The 16,196-nt window shown below is 46.6% G+C and overlaps 1 protein-coding gene and 1 pseudogene across 50 annotated transcripts in view; one reads left to right on the forward strand and one right to left on the reverse strand.

Moving 5' to 3' along the window:
* The window catches only part of CACNA1C (calcium voltage-gated channel subunit alpha1 C), a 752,487-nt gene extending 737,758 nt beyond the window's left edge, over nt 1-14,729 (forward strand). For all 50 annotated transcript variants that reach the window (XM_019464982.2, XM_053895067.1, XM_053895065.1 and 47 more), the window contains 4 exons: nt 2,531-2,637; nt 2,964-3,067; nt 4,866-5,201; nt 7,132-14,729. In XM_019464982.2, coding sequence (XP_019320527.2) covers nt 2,531-2,637; nt 2,964-3,067; nt 4,866-5,201; nt 7,132-7,434 — 850 coding nt within the window. In that variant the 3' untranslated portion in view covers nt 7,435-14,729. The remainder of the gene's footprint in view (nt 1-2,530; nt 2,638-2,963; nt 3,068-4,865; nt 5,202-7,131) is intronic.
* LOC128774953 (thymocyte nuclear protein 1-like) lies at nt 149-835 on the reverse strand (annotated as a pseudogene).
* Nucleotides 14,730-16,196: the final 1,467 nt, after the last annotated feature.

A 16,196-nucleotide genomic window follows, 5' to 3' on the forward strand; every position in this document is an offset into this window, starting at 1 on the left:
GAAAGAAAGGGAAAGGGTACATGAAAACCACCTATGGACATGAGCCCAGGTGAACATAACATGCAAGCCTCATCACACCATCTTTTGTCTTATAAAAGCTTAACTTCTTTGGAGTAATGTCTTGCCCATTCCAGCAACAGTGTCCCAGTTAACTTGTCTCCTTTTTCTCTAGGCTCAAAATAAAATCAAACTCCTCTCAGGTCAGGGCTGAGTTGAGTCTTTGGCGAGTGAAGAGAGCCATCTCTTTTAAGGGGTCTCCAGTGGCTTTGTGAGCTTGGTGATGGGTTTTGAGCTCAGCCAGGATACTGAAATTCTTCCTCATCCAAACAAACTGCACATCCACCCTGGACCATTTGGGGCTCTCTTCTTTGCTGGATGGGTCATAACAGGGATTGTTTTTTTCAACCTATGTATAGTCTGAGTCAGCCTCTTTCACAGGCCTCACAAGTGCTTTGATGCCTGGCTCTTTGAAGTTGCTATGGTAGAAGGCTTCTTCCTCCAGCTTCAGGACTGGAAGGAAGTTCTGGGCCTGGTGGTTGTAACATCATCCCAGCACGCTGTCTGCTAGGACTGTGCTTAGAGCTCTCCAATGCTGAACATCACATCCACACCTTTGTCTAGTCAGCTTTCTGGCCCTGACTTTATCAGCCACTAACTGCTATATTCTCCCCAGAGTTTGTAGAGGCTGAAGCCTTCTGAAGGCTGGAGTTTATCCACTTTAGCTGATGCCCATGCTGGGTTCTTAGTCTTGGTACATTTTCCTGCTGGCCCTTTATTGTCTGTCTGGCCCAGCAGGCTCAGCAGCTCCAGGCAGCCTCTTCTCCAGTCTCAACATGGTCTCCTCCAGGGGGCTGAAGACCAGAGGATCCTGGAATCAATGAAGAAACACGAAAAGCAACTCTGTATCTGCCTTCAGAAACTTCCCCAGGCTCCAGAAAGCCAGACCAAGATCAGCATTTTAAAATAAAGAATAACATAGTACACAATAGCATAGAATAGGTTAGAATAAGACAATAGATAATAGTGTATCCAATGTCACAAAGGTATTATTTAGTGAAATACTTGTTTAATGTGTGTACTGAGTCTCATAAAATGTATTTATGACTGTGGGTTGCATTCAAAAAGTTTAAGATGCATTGTTTTAGTAACTTCCCTAAAAGAAGGACCGGCCCTTTAGCCTTTTGATTTGTAGAGACTGCAAATTTTCACATGGCCACATACCCTAGAAATCAGTAAAAGCATATGCGTCCTTCCATTTTGGCTCTTACTGAGTGTTTGGTGCATCCAGGCACTCTGCTAGAGCATGAATAAACCGGCCTCAGCACTCAAGGATATTTTACAAACTAGTTAAGATCTCAGAAGAGGGAGATAACATGGAGATTTTCTAACTACTTGTTCACAGAGTGGTACAAGCAATGAGGGGGATAGACATTCAGAGAAGGTCTGGGTCAAGGTGACCATAACAGCCTCCTTGCACAAGATCAAACAGAAGCTGGGTCTTCAAGAGTGGGTACAATTTGGATAGAAGAGAATATAATAGGATGAGTTCACCATGTCAAAAATGAGAGGAAAGGCTTGGAGGTTTTCAGTCAGAAATTTTCTTTACATCTACAAAGGCTCAAGGGCAGTATGCTAGGAGCAGGGAAGGCAGCACAGTCTCTGCCCTCGAAGCATGTGGAGTCACACAGCAGGAACAGAGTCAGTGGCCTTGTCTGTAAAATGAAGGGGTTAGAATGCACCTGTCTTCTTAGACTGCAGGCTGCTCCCACTGGGGACTGTGAAATCAACTTAGTGGATTGCAGCTGACATTGTTTGATGAAATAGAATAGACTAAAGTAGCATAGAAGCCACCAGAGAGCAATGCATGCAATAAAGGTAAGTATGGTTCCAGAAGCCGAGTTCATTTAGGTGTGTCTATGTATATGGGACCACGAGCAGTATATTTCTTATTGTGAGTCTCCATCAAAAAGGCTTAGAAGCCATTGAGTAGATGCCCCCTAAGGCCTCTTACAGCTCTGCTGGTCACTGACTAGATGACTGGGTGTTTGTCATAGGTAACCACTTGTGTGTCCTGATGATGAAGGGTGGGCAGGCCAGGGAGAAATTAGGGGAAGGAGAGAAGTTTTGGCTGAAATTGGGAGTACTCATGATAAATAGCACCCACATATGTAAACAGCAGAGCCTAGGCTGTTCCCAGAAAGAATCTTGTGGGCCAAAAATTGTTTTCCAACTTTCTCACCAACTTTGACTCAAGATCGCCTCCACTGCCTCAAATCAGAAATGCAAGGCTCATGAGCAGACAGACCGTGTATGAGGAGCTGGAAACATCTGTGATGCCAGAGAGCCAGGCCCAGCCTTGGGGGGTGGGGGGGGAATTCCTGCCGCCCCTTCGCCGAACCTTTAGGAGAGCAAAAAGTGGGAGTTCCCTTCGCTAAGGGAGAAAGCAAACTGCCTTCAGGGGTGGCAGCTGTCCCTATGGGGTGGAACTTCTCAGCCTCTCGGAATAAGCTCCAGGAGTTCTCTGTTCCAGGCTCTCCTATCAGGATGATGAAAATCGGCAATTAACACCACCGGAGGAGGACAAGAGAGATATCCGGCAATCTCCAAAGAGGGGCTTCCTCCGCTCTGCCTCACTAGGTGAATACTCACACCTCTCACTCCAGATGTGACCAGCCAGGTATCACCCCCCAGATGACTGGTCAGGCATTCTGGTGGCTGAGAAACTGCCATGGCCTGGCTCAGACAACTCCCACACAGTGGCTGCCCAGTGATGAGACAGGATTCTAAGGGCAGGGCTTGTTGGGTGGAACTTGACCATATGCTACCTGATATGGGAGCCAAATGGTAGAGAGAAGGTGATCCAAGGGCCACTAACATGGCTTCTACACCTCCCAGGGTATGAGCCTCACAGGCCTGTGTCCCCTTTCCCTGTGCTGATCACAGTTCTATGGCTGGCTTTGCAGGTCGAAGGGCCTCCTTCCACCTGGAATGTCTGAAGCGACAGAAGAATCAAGGGGGAGACATCTCTCAGAAGACAGTCCTGCCCTTGCATCTGGTTCATCATCAGGTAGCCTAAACTTTCAGATATGTCACTGGCCATCACCCCCACAGGCTACAAAACCCCCATGATTATGGCAAATCCCAAGACACCATTCAGTCTTCCCTGTCTTGACCACTCATAGTCCCAACCCCTGGCCCTAACAGCCCCCAATGAGGGCACTTGTCCACGCAAGTGAGAACGTGAACAAGGGGTGTCAGTTCCCAGGGTGGAGATGTAGCAAATACTGAACAGGAGCTCCTCATGTGGTCCCAAAGGATCAGCAGTGCCAGGATTCTGCCTCATCTTTCTTCCTACAATGGTGCAGATGTTCCCTCCACAGACATTGGCTTACACTACAGAGCACTCAGGCAGATGTACTTACATAGCGTTACTTATAGATGTACTTATACAGAGTTGCAAGATACACCAAAACATAGAAATGATCAAAGATTCTGCCAGCAACATGGTCAGGAGGAGACTGATATTCAAGGAAAGCAGGTCCAGAGAGATTTGACAGTTGAGGTACCTCTTGGCATGGCTGACTCCAACTGAGCCAGTGAAATCCAAGACACCAATGTCCAACATAATCTCAGGATCTTAGAAATAATGCAAACCTCAAAGAACCAAAGGCCAGTCTCTTACTTCTGGGCAAATTAGGGTCTAAATTTCCTAAAGTTTTTACCTCTCAAATTGTATACTCCCTCACCACAGGCCCATGCATTAGATGATTTCTTTTAATACCCAAGGGCACTCAACTGCCAATCAAAACTTATAATGTACAAAAGATGGCCAGTGTGGCTCAGCTAAGTTGATATGATTTCGGCTCAAAGTATCCACTGTTTTGCTTAGCCGATGTGACATTGCCAGCATACATATGATTTCCACTGGGCTTTCTGGAGTATTGAGCATAGCCTTATACTTCCCTCAGATCTCCAGGGAACCAGGGACCCAGGCTGGGGACCATCAAGAGCTGTGGGCAGGGGAGGCAGGCCGGGGGGACACTGTATGTGCTATTTAAAAAGATTTCTAGAAGTTCATTTCACCCATCTATTCTTATCATGAGGTTAGGAACCTCTGCTTTATTTACACTCCCCCCTTCATGCCTTTCCACTACCCCCCAACCCACCGCCATGTTCCCTTTCCTCTTCCTCTCCGTCTGGGCTTTCCCACTGCACACTCTCCCATGGACACTTCCACTCAGAGAAATTGTTGTGGTGGTGACATGGAGGCCAGAGGATACAATATGTAAATAGTCTAATCACAGCACAGTGTAAGATTTGAACAACAGCTCAGAGACAAGCTGAGCTAAGGATCAGCAGGACATTCTTAATAGCCTAATTGTAAAAATTAAAACAATAAGCACTGATTTTTTTTTCTAGCACTTTATGGTGCTTCACAGACCATATTGCACTTGAACCTCACATCAACCCTGCAAGATAGGTAGATAGAGGGCATTCGTGTTCTGGTTTTAGAGCTGATGAGGGCAGCATTCCTGGTAGACTGCTCACGAGAAAACCAAAAGCAAAAGAATTCACCGCTGACTGGTGATAGGGCCAGTGCTGAAAGGCAGACGAGCTCGATTCCACTCCTTTGCAACTTTCTGGATTTGGAGGAGAAGGCGATCACTGCAGACGGACATGATCACAGAATATATTTTAGGGTGGCGGACACGAGCACTGGGTCGTGATGGGGGGGGTGGGATTCAGAGGGCTGAAAATGATGGATGTGGGCTCCAGGTAGGTGGAGCTCGCCGGGAACAACAGCTGCTAGGAATAGCCAGAGGCCTGACCGCTTCCAGTAACCCGTGTTCCTTGTGTGTCCGCAGGCATTGGCGGTGGCAGGCCTGAGCCCCCTCCTCCAGAGAAGCCATTCCCCCAGCACATCCCCCAGGCCCTGTGCCACCCCACCAGCCACTCCAGGCAGCCGAGGCTGGCCCCCACAGCCTATCCCCACCCTGCGGCTGGAGGGTGCCGAATCCAGCGAGAAACTCAACAGCAGCTTCCCGTCCATCCACTGCAGCTCCTGGTCTGGGGAGCCCACACCCTGTGGTGGAGGTGGCAGCACCATCCGGAGAGCCCGGCCAGTGTCCCTCACTGTACCTGGCCAGGCTGGGGCCCAGGGCAGGCAGTTCCACGGCAGTGCCAGCAGCCTGGTAGAAGCGGTAAGTGACCCGGAGCTGCACAGCAGGCAGACAGGGGGAAGGAAAGGCTGAGGGCAGCAAGGGGGCTTTGCATGAAGAATGGAGAAGGGAGGATCTGGTCCTTTCCCAAGTAGAGTGGATGTCGAGTCTCTTGGCCAGAAAGACCCTGACTCCCAGGGTCTACTGAAGAAGGGCATGGTGTGCAGAAAATGGTGATCACACAAGACGCTATAGGCTTCTGCTTGGGCCGGGCCTGCTGTAGCAGGAGAAAGTACTGAGCAACATAACCCTGCCACAGGCCAGTGAACCCCAAGCAGGGCCCTGGGCGCCAATTTACAGCCAGTGGTGAGCTCTGACTGCTCCAGATGCAAATGTGGGCCTGGGCTGGGTTTGTTCAGTATCAGTATCTGTGGTTCTCGAGCCTGGGGCTCATTAGAATAACCCAGGAGCTTCGGAAACCTAGGACACATTAAATGGATATTTTTAAAAGCCCTTTGATGATTCTAATGCACAGCCAGGGGTGAGAATCACTGTTCTAGAACAAGAATGCTTCCAGCTCCTCCATGCTCTGCCCTGGCCAGAGCAGCTAATGCACTCCTGGCACCACATTTTGGGGGACTGTGACAAATTGGAACAAGCCCAAAGGGGAACACAGCAAGGGGTTGGCAGGGTCCCTAAATGCCATTTCCTATGAGAACTGTCGGGGGAACTAGGGAAGCAAACCTGGAGGGGGGACAGCCTAGGAGGCCACGATAGGCATCTCAAACCTGTGAGGCCCCTCATGTCCTGGGCAGGGGCTCTTAAGTGCAGGCCTGGAGCGGCAGATCAACCTGCCAGGTGAGCGGATTCAAGGTCACATGAGGAAGACCTTTCCAACAGAGCTTTTCCCAAATGAGGAGGGCTTTCCTATAAAGGGGTGAGCCCGCCATCACTGGACACATGCAGGCAGAGACACCGCCCATCCAGTCGTCAGGCTGTTGTGCAGGAGGTGGAGAGTTAAACCAGATGACCTCTAAGGTCACTTCTAGCTCCAAAACCCTGTTCTTCACTTGACCTTGATTATCCCTCATTCAGTTCACAGATTTCCATTGAGTGCCGACCACGTGCAGGCTCTGTTCTAAGTGCGGGGATATAGCTGAGACACCAGTTTTTGCTCTCATGAGCTCATGCCGTGGTGAGGAGACACAGACAATAAATAAACATGTGTGTGGCATGTCCCACAGGGTGGGAGCTCTGAAGAAAACTTAAGCAGGAGAGGAAATAAAGAGTGATGGGGTGGGGAGCAGGACAAATGGAACTGGGAGGAAGGCATTCCAGGCTTCATTATGAATACCTTCCCCTTGGCTCAGAGCCAGTCACTAAAGCAGCCTTTAGGAAAGAGGGAGCAGCTCTGGGATCACCTGCTGGCCTTTGGAGCGGGAACAGAAGCAGGTGCAGACATGCCGTTCTGCACACCTCCCCACAATCCTCTCCCACAGAGGCAGCCAGCCAGCAATAGGCAAGGGCACAAGGTAACAAAAAGTTAACAAGTTTCACAAAAGGAGGATGAAGGTTTCTTGGCAAGAATAATATGACAGGCATGTGGGGGTGGCAGGGAGGAGAAAAGACAGGGTGGGCTGGGTTCTACCTTAGACAAAGGCCCAACAGCACCCCTCTGGCCCCCTCTGTAAGCTGAGTTCTCATGTGTTTGACAACAGTTTTTGAGTGCCCCAGCCAAAACATCTCCCCTCCAACCTACGCACCCCTGATTCCTTTGGGCAATGCTCTGTGTCCACTCCTTTCCTGTGAGCACCCCTACACACACACACACACACACACACACACACACACACACACACTTCTCAAAGGTACCAATTATACGCCCCTTGCCCTAGCCCTAAAGAGAAGAGTCAAGCTCCAGGAATAATGTTCCTCTTTGGTTCTTCTTCATGGTCCTCCCTTCCCACTTCAGGTCTTGATTTCAGAAGGACTGGGGCAGTTTGCTCAAGATCCCAAGTTTATTGAGGTCACAACCCAGGAGCTGGCTGACGCCTGTGACATGACCATAGAGGAGATGGAGAACGCCGCAGACAACATCCTCAGTGGGGGCGCCCAGCAGAGCCCCAATGGCACCCTACTACCTTTCGTTAACTGCAGGGACCCAGGGCAGGACAGAGCAGAGGGCCAAGAGGGCGAGACCTGCGCGCCCACCCTGGCGTGTCGGAAGAGCGAGGAGGAGCTCCAGGACAGCAGAGCCCACGTCGGCAGCCTGTAGTAGCTAGGGCTGGGGAGACGCTGGGTTTTTTATTTGTTTCAATGTTCCTAATGGGTTCGTTTCAGAAGTGCCTCACTGTTCTCGTGACCTGGAGTTAACCGGAACAGCGTCTTCATTCATTTCGTTGGGACAAGACGCAGAGTTGGGTGGTGGTGGAGAGCCAGTTTTTCGGGGGCATGGAAGGCAGCAATCCCAGTTTGTGTTGTGTGCACAGAGGTAGAGTGGTGAGGAGGAGTGGAAGAATCAGGGAGGGAGAGCAAGAGAAGAGACGCCTGCCCTCGCCTCCGGGCATGAAAGAGAACCTCAGCTTCCTGCGGTAGCCCTCACCAAAAGGACCCTATGTCAAACGGGTGTCAACTTTGCTTGTAAAAAAAAAAAAAAAAAAAAAAAAATCATTTTGCACATATTCTGTATGAGCCTCACTGTCTCCATAGAGCCAGGGCCCTGTGGATTTGCAGAAGGAAGCAGGGGTAGGACTTCAGCGAGGACCCAGCCCCATCCCAGAGAGGGAGGAGGAACAGCAGGAGGCTGCAGGAGCTCGGGAACCCTGAGCGGCTGGCGAGGGGTGCGTGGCAGCCTCACCGCCGAGGCCCCGGCCACGCCCACTCGTCTGCGTCAGGCTCACCTTGCCTGCCCTGTGCTCCCAGCTCCAGAATGGCGGCTGGGCCTGCGTTGGCGGGGAGGGGCAGCTGGCGCTGCCTGCCAGGGAAGGGGCAGCCAGTTCTTGACGCGACGAGGTGGTGCTGAGCTTCTGTTGAGCGCTCTTTTGTTTTGTGATTTGACATATTTCTTGATAGCATGTTGCAGTTTTCGTTTTTTTGGTTTTTATTTTCATTTTGTTTTCCCAGGGGGAGGGGAGGAAGAAGTGTTTACAAAGCTTTGTAGCCACCCACCTTACTGTTTTCACTTTTGCAAATGTAAATCGGGTTTGGTTTTACTGTATTATTTAAACGATTGTGGTTTTCTTTTTCTACGGTGGGTTCTGTGGAGCCGCTGTAGTCCGAGTTTTACCAGCCATTGTGTATGCGCAATAATTTGTTATAATTTCCGTAGGTAGTAACAACAATTTTTTGGGTTTGGTTTTATAATTTAAAGTAATGCACTTGATGTGGTCTTGCACATATGGGTGATTGAGTTGGGTTCTTTTTAATGCTGGGTGTATCCGTGGGTGCCAGAGAGCGGAAGCACGGATGAGAGAGTCTCTGTGAGTGTGTGTGCTACGTGTGTGTGTGTGTGTGTGTGTGTGTGTGTGTGTAGTGGGTTGTCTGGGCACATGTCCTACGTGTGTATGTGCACCCATGCAGTGCGCCCATGCGTGAATGAGTGTGTCGCTCCCCCTTTCTGGTCTAACTGTGGGGAGATCTGAATCTGGGGCCATTTGAAAGCAAAAACAAACCACTGTCTCTGCTTCTGAAACGGGAATCAGTAACTCTTTGCATTTTCTGTCCCACAAGATATGCAAAAACAATGCAATAATATTCATTTTAAAAATACAATTGTGAGTTGTGTTGGCATTAAAACTGTATTTAAAAAAAAAAACAGAGAAATTTAAGGGAAAAACTCAAGAAGGCGTTTTGCTTCGATATATTCCGTGTAATGTTTTATTGCATTGATAATGTTTCTGTTGAAGAAACTGTTATACTTGAATTCAGGTCAGTTTCAGTATTTTACAAATATTTTTTTAAAACTGAATTGCAATTGTGCCAAGCGAATATAATGAATTGAATTAAGTTTGTTTTTGAATTCACTTCTTGTATATTTTGCTGCATGTAAGTAAATCATTTTGTATTTGAAGTGTGACAAGCTTTACCCTTGAACTCTGAAGTGCTTTTCTATATGTGGTTGGGGGAAAGGGAACGAATATTCTTTTAATTTTTACAATGAGCAAAGGTATCACCAGTGTAAATCATTACCCCGCGATCCACAAACAGGTTTGGACATTACTGTTTTGCATATCTTGTGTTCGCTTCCATTTCCCTCAATTTTTCCAAAACTATATAAGTATATTCATACTACATCTTGCTTTGAGAGACCAGGACATGTCTTATTCCTGTCTTCGTTCTATCCACTCTGCTCCAGTTCTCTGATTTGGACTTTCTCTAGGGACACTCCTTCACCATGAGGGGACATCACCAGGCTGGCATCAACGTCCCCCATGGGAAAAGTGGCTGGCTTTTCTGTTCACTTTCACCGCACAAACTTTCCTCAGTGGTTTCCTCAGGAAAGTGTACACTGACTTGAGAGGATGGAACTAGAGTCGGGCTGGTTGGAGGGAAGGGAGTCCTCCCCCTGGCAACTGCTCTACCCAAACTCAGACGGCAGGGGCCAGAGAACAGCAACCAGGTAAAAATCTTTGTCCATCCAAACGTCAGCTCTGTCTTATTCACTTCATCTCTTCCTCTCTGGAGCAGGATTTCTTCCAGACCCACCCTCGTGTGTGTGGCAGCCATGGAAGGGACCAGGACTGGGGAGGACGTGTCAGGAGTTCACAGTGATAGTGGAACCAGAGACTTTGTGGGAGCATCTCTTATGCCCATTTGTGTCTACCTAGAACATCATCCTATTGGTGCTGTTTCCTTCAAATAGAGTTCAACAATGATGGTTGAAAAGGAAGTGATTTGGGGAAAACAGGACCCAACCATTCATCCAGGATTTACTCATTGAATGTCTTCTGGTCCCAGTGTGCTCTCAGCCCTTATATGAGCAGCCTAGAAATTAAAGTTGGAGAAAGTCCATTACCCCAATGAAGATGAATTTCACTTTCAAGGACTGATTCATGAAAAAGTGGAGAAATGTGCCAGATACTCCCAGGTTAACTTACTGTCTAGAAGCAGGAGGGTTTCTTCCTGTTTCTCCAAGCCCAACCCATCCAAACATTTTTGGTTTGTTTTCAGTGCTGTGAAGTCCTTCTAGAAATTAGTTAGGTGTCATCCTTTGTCTAGTTTCCCAAGATGTCTGCCACTGTGCTGCTAAGATTTTAATTATGATGGAGAGGGGAGCCCTTTTGGATTAATACCTGGTTCTTGCTGTACATTTGGTCCCTGGATAGAAATTTGGAATCTTAATTGACTACATGCACACAAACACACACACAACATACACACTCAGCCTTCCTGCTGCTTTTTTCCTTTTAGACTTCTTCTGCATCACCAAATCTCATTAGTCAGCTGCAGAGGCTGCAGGCCGGGCTCATGCCAGCTACCCCCAGGGCTGTGCCTAAGTATGCCCCTTGCCCTTCACCACTCATGCCTACAAGGTCCCTTCTTCTTTATAGTCATCTCTGTCAGAAGACCAGCTAGCCTTGCACCCTATAGGGACAATGTCAGCAGTGACAAGGGCATCTGGCCCTACGCCTCTATGAAGGAAAGGAGTTTCATATGGGAGTTCCCTGTCTAGAGCCATGAGTCTTTCTGGCATGACCTCATGGTCAATTGGTAAAGGGCTGACATAAGATACTTGTCATGACAGACTGGTTAAATCAGTCATGAAATCCTGAACCTCATCCATTAGATGTTTACCCTCCACCTAGAGCAGAACTTACCCCATGACCTTGTAAAACATAACTGTCAAATCTGAGAACCCTTAAGTGGCAGGAGAAAGCTGCTAATGGCTGAGGACCAACAGGACTTGAAGAAGTGCAATGTAAGTTCTGGGGGCGGTGAACGCGATTTTTATTTGTCCTCTGAATGGCCCAGACTCTTTTATTTCCACACTTTGGCTTTTTAGGAGTCATGTGTGTGATTTTCAGTTGTCTCCTTTCTGTCTGTTTCTAGAAAGTTCTTTTTGGTCTTGAGCAGAAAGAGAAGAATATTTTCCTAGATTTTGGCTTGATCCATGAATTTTTCTCTGCTTTGCTTCACAGGCAATTAGTTATAGTCCCTCCCCTCACCTTCTAAGTCTGACAGGCTGCCCTCTGACTGGGAGGTCCAAGGACAAAGGAACAAGGCTTCCTTACTCTGTCTTTATCCTATGACGCTGCTTCCAAATCTCAGGGGCTTGTCTGGAGTGAAGCTATCATTTTCTCACAGCCATTTTCCTTCCAGAACTTTTCCTGATCATCCACTTAAAGATAGTAAGGCAACCACAGGAGAAGTGTACCTTTCAATTCCTAAGTAATATCTTTCTGAGAAATAAGAACACCCTGAAAATGAAGAGTTTGGAAGGTATCAAAAGGGTTTCATAGAGGCCAGTTGATACATGCCCATCATTCCTAAAGGTCAAGATATGTAGCAAGAACCTAGTTCAGGCATACAAAATAACCCTGGCAGTCAGGTTTTTAGCCTCATCAAAGTACAATTATAAATGTTGCTAAGGAGGATAAAAGCATCTCAATCCTGAGGGACCTAGAAAAAAAAATGAAGTATCATTGTCTAAGAGTTAGAAACTATTTAGCAAAGAGACCAGAAAAGGGCAATCTGGTTTCAAGAAGACTCATTTAAGCCCAAAGTTAGTAAATAAATAAATAAATAAATAAAAATAAACAAAAAAAGACATGGCTCTGGTCAGGGGAAAGTATTGGCACAGAGAGAACAGGAAGGGAAATGGGCCAAAACAAAGGGTATGTCTTGACTCTTTATGCATCTGTCCCCATTTTATGGAAAGAAGTGTCCAGTTCAACCACCCACAATGGCAAGAACAGGAGAGAGGCTGATGCCTCAAGGATCAACTTTAGAAAAAGAGAAAACTAAAGTTTCCATCTGGCATTGTTTTCCCAAACTATTTGGCTAGATGTGGGGTATCTGCCACACTGTCTTTCCTCTCTGCTGGTGTCCCTCCCCTTGTATTAGCCAGTATGCCACCTGAAACTGACTCTAGTCAGTTGGAAGGTATGAAGGAAGGCCTAATGTCACTCACGGTGAAGCTCCTGGTCACCACATCCGGGTTCCCCATCAGCTCCCACTGAGGAGACACTAGGAAAAGAGACAAGGGAACGAAGTGTCCTACAACTGTCAGGGAGAGAGAGGGCCTCTTTTCCATTCCCCAAGCCATTCTCTCTATTCCAGCTTCCTGCCCAACCCCCCTTTTTCTTTCTCCCCACCCCCCAGTCTAGTCAACAGAAGAGTTGAGAGGGGTCCAATGTGCAGATTCTTACATAGTTTCTTTGTGAAACTAGTTCTGGTTTTAACTTTATTTTTTTTATTTCAAAGCAATGAAACTTTGCTTTGAAGCCAGATACCAATAGAACAGGTGGTTTCTGCCAGACTTCCACATGGTTGGGGAGATATTTGAACACCACACACACACACACACACTTCCTTAAGGAACAGGTGCTAGTGAAGGGGTTGAGCTCTGCACACATGATATTGTCCTCCCAGAGGACTGAGCACTGTGTAGAGAGAAATGGAGAGAGAACCAGAATAACTTCCTTGGGTAGAAATAGTGTCATCTGAACCTATTATTACTGTGAACTAAATATTATTTATCTATATTGAGAAATACTACTACTTCTAAAATCAAGACTTTTCCCTCACATGATTTTAAGAGTCTTGCTCCACAGCAGATGCAGTGGTATAGACCCTTTGGCCCTTTGGCTCTCCAGTATTCTAGAAAAGCCTTTTGATGGGTCTCTGAAAGGGAATTAGAGATTGCCAGAAGGATATATTGGGTGAGTTGAACAAATCTATTCAACACTGAGAGCAGAGTCAGAGTTGGGACTGTCCACAAAAATCCCCTAAATCTCTACTAAATTAAGAAAGACAAGACAAACACGAGAAAATTAAACAAAAGCTTCAAATGTTATATCACCAAATATTCTCCTTTCAGATCAGATGCTGGCCTCTCCACAGCTATACTCTCTTTTGGGGGACATCCCATACACCCCATTTCCCAGAATCTAATGACTTTCATAAGGTTCCTAGAAAGGGCAGCATGACATTTAATCTACCATAAATCAGACATTTACTACAAATTTGCCATCCAAAAATCACTCATGTACTTCATACATAAGAAAATTTTTCACCTAGATCATTATCAGAAAAGTCTCTTGATGGAAGAGGTTGTACGTCTTAAGGGAAGGTAATTTCTATGTGAAGAACTGTGGAAATAGGATGGTTCCTATTTTCAGTTTAAGTCTGAAGAACTCTTGTTCTGATATTCTTGGAGCCCCAGAGTGTATAAGCAGAGGAATGAGGAAGATGAGGGTGAGTGGGCACCAGCCTCAGCACTGAGTCACTGCCAAGGGATGCTGAGGGCTGCAGGTTTCAGACCCCCTGCATGAAATCTTTCCTGAGCCTGCAACCAGGAAGGAAGAGAAGAGAAGGCTCCCTTCTGTAGAGTCAAGGAGGAACAAAAGAGGACAGGTCACTGCATCCTGTACCAAGCCCCCTCCCCCTAAGATTTCCCAACATGGGGAAACTACATTAAAGCTTAAAAAAACTAAACTTGGGAATCAAGGGTAGACGGTAAACAAACAACCCTGTGCAAAGGGCTCCTTTGTAAGGCAACTCCAGTGACCCAAATGCTATGGGCTCTTTTCTGCTTGCACACATCACACCACCCATGCATCAAGCTGCATCCCATTCCCCCAAGTTTGGAATCCATCTCTTGGTTTCTCAACTAGATTATGCACTACCCCATAGCCGCTTTCTGCCCTGCCCAGAACATATGCTGTTCTCCTAGAGCCTCATGGGAATGAGGTCTAGCACCAAATAGGCTGTATCAAAGGCATAAACAAATTTGGACAAATCTGTGATGGTAGTAGGTGAGAACAACTTGTGGAAAAACACACAAGTTTGTTAAGAAATTGGGTGGTGGTCCCCAGCTGATGAAGCACTGGAATGTCTGTTACTCTCATAATCATCTTGTTTTAATACCCTAGAGCTGCCAAGCAAAATTTCCGTCCACATAAGAGGCTCCAGATACATCCCCCTCTCCTCATGTCCTCTTGCTCAGGCCTGAACCAATTTGTATCATGCTTGTTCTCCGAGCATCACAGAAAGATGAACGGTGCCTCCATCGTCATCCCACTGCCTGTCACCACCCCCCACACCCCTGCACACCCCTCCTCTCCAGGCTCCACGACTTCACAGTCTTACTGTTGTAAATACTGTTGTACAGTTTGTAATCATCAACTAATCCTGTTGTCAAAGGCCTCGCCTGCTGCGCCTTCTCGCCCTTGAGAAAGGCCAGGGAATCTAGAAGGGGTAACCTTTCGAGAAGAGCTTCAGGGTCATCTCTGTGTGAGACGCTATGTATATTCCTGTAAGATTGCATTTTTATCTAAGGAATGATGTTATTTAAAAAACAAAGAAAAAAAACAAAAAACAAGAATTGCAAATAAATTTCTTAACAATGTCTACACTGGTTTTATCGTATCTTCCACATCCTTCCTCTTCTTGTGTTTCCTACAGGTTATAAAAATACACTTAACTGCCAGATTACCCTCTCAGAACCTCCAGAGGGGTGGGAGCCAGGAAAACATGTGAAATCTGAAGCCGATGATAATCTCTAACCTTATTTCAGCAATTTATTCACTCCTTCCAATGAAAACGTTAACAGAAAAACAAAGTTGACAAGGAAAGAGAATAGGAGGAATTGAATGGATAATCCACAAAACAGAAGAGCATCTTCCCCCCCTCCCCCCACAATATTTGGAAAGGCATAAAATTGGTTTTGAATGAATGAAGGGAAGAAGGGAGGAAGAAGGGAAGGGAGAAAAGAAGGAGGGAGGGGGAAGATCAGATTATGTATATTAAAGATTAAAAATTCAAGGTTCTTTTTTTTTGGGTTCTGTTTTATTATTAAACTGGCTCTGACAAAGCTTCCAGAATAATTCCCTGTGTAAAAATAATTTGTCCCAGAAATCCATGTGTCTTAGTTGAATACAATTATAACAACAGAAACCCTCCCACCGTTGGATGTTCAAGTCCATTTTAGGAATTAAAGGACATCAGCCAACTTCCCTACTTCTCCAGAGCCTCCCTCCTCCCTAGCCCACCACCCATACCCTAAGCTCTGAAGTTTAGGGCCCTATGAAGAGAACAGAGGAGTGAAAGAGCTGGGGACGGTAGCTACCAGAGGAGGCTGGGAGGACACTCCACAGGGCCCTGCCCACAAGGTCACAACCCATCAGCAGATCCAGTCATTATTAAAGCACCAAAGTTTGTAAATGATACCTTTAACCAATGAGAATAGATTCAGGATTCACCCTATAATGAAATTACTCTGCCTTGCATTTTGTATGCTTTCCTGAATGGGAGTAAAAGGAGTGGAGGGACAGCCCATGGCAGGAATTAAACATAACCGTAGGAGCACATCACCAAATTGAGTCATCCCTTTTGTGTGCAGGGCCTCACTTCTGCTTTATAATTTGGTGTCAGCTCTTTCAGCCTGGCCTGGCCTTCAAACACTCTTCCTATATCAGGTCTACTTCTGCCCATTTCTTCCTTTGTCCTCACAAGAAAGAGGTGAGAGTACTAGATATTAACTGGGCTGCACTTGCTAATGGGCTGAATTACTGCATGGTAAAAAAAAAAAAAAAAAAAAAAAAATCAGTATACATACATGACACTCCCTCTTGTCCTTTAATTTTCTAACCTCCGTGTAATGAGCAGAACTAAGCATTCTTTCTACAAATCTCTCTTTCTTATTTTTTTCTCCCTTTGTTTCCATATGGCTTGCCAGGTAAGTGGCTCACCAGTCCCTCAATCTTTTGCTCTTCACAGCATATAGGGATATTCTTTAGCCCAAGAATTAGTCTGTGAAAAGTGGGGGAGCAGAAGACTCTGAACTCACCAAGAGCTAAAATGACGGGCTCCAATCCA

This window comes from Panthera pardus, unplaced genomic scaffold (assembly GCF_024362965.1).
Source record: "Panthera pardus isolate Hobbes unplaced genomic scaffold, ASM2436296v1 HiC_scaffold_6, whole genome shotgun sequence".
NCBI classification, from domain to species: Eukaryota; Metazoa; Chordata; class Mammalia; order Carnivora; family Felidae; genus Panthera; species Panthera pardus.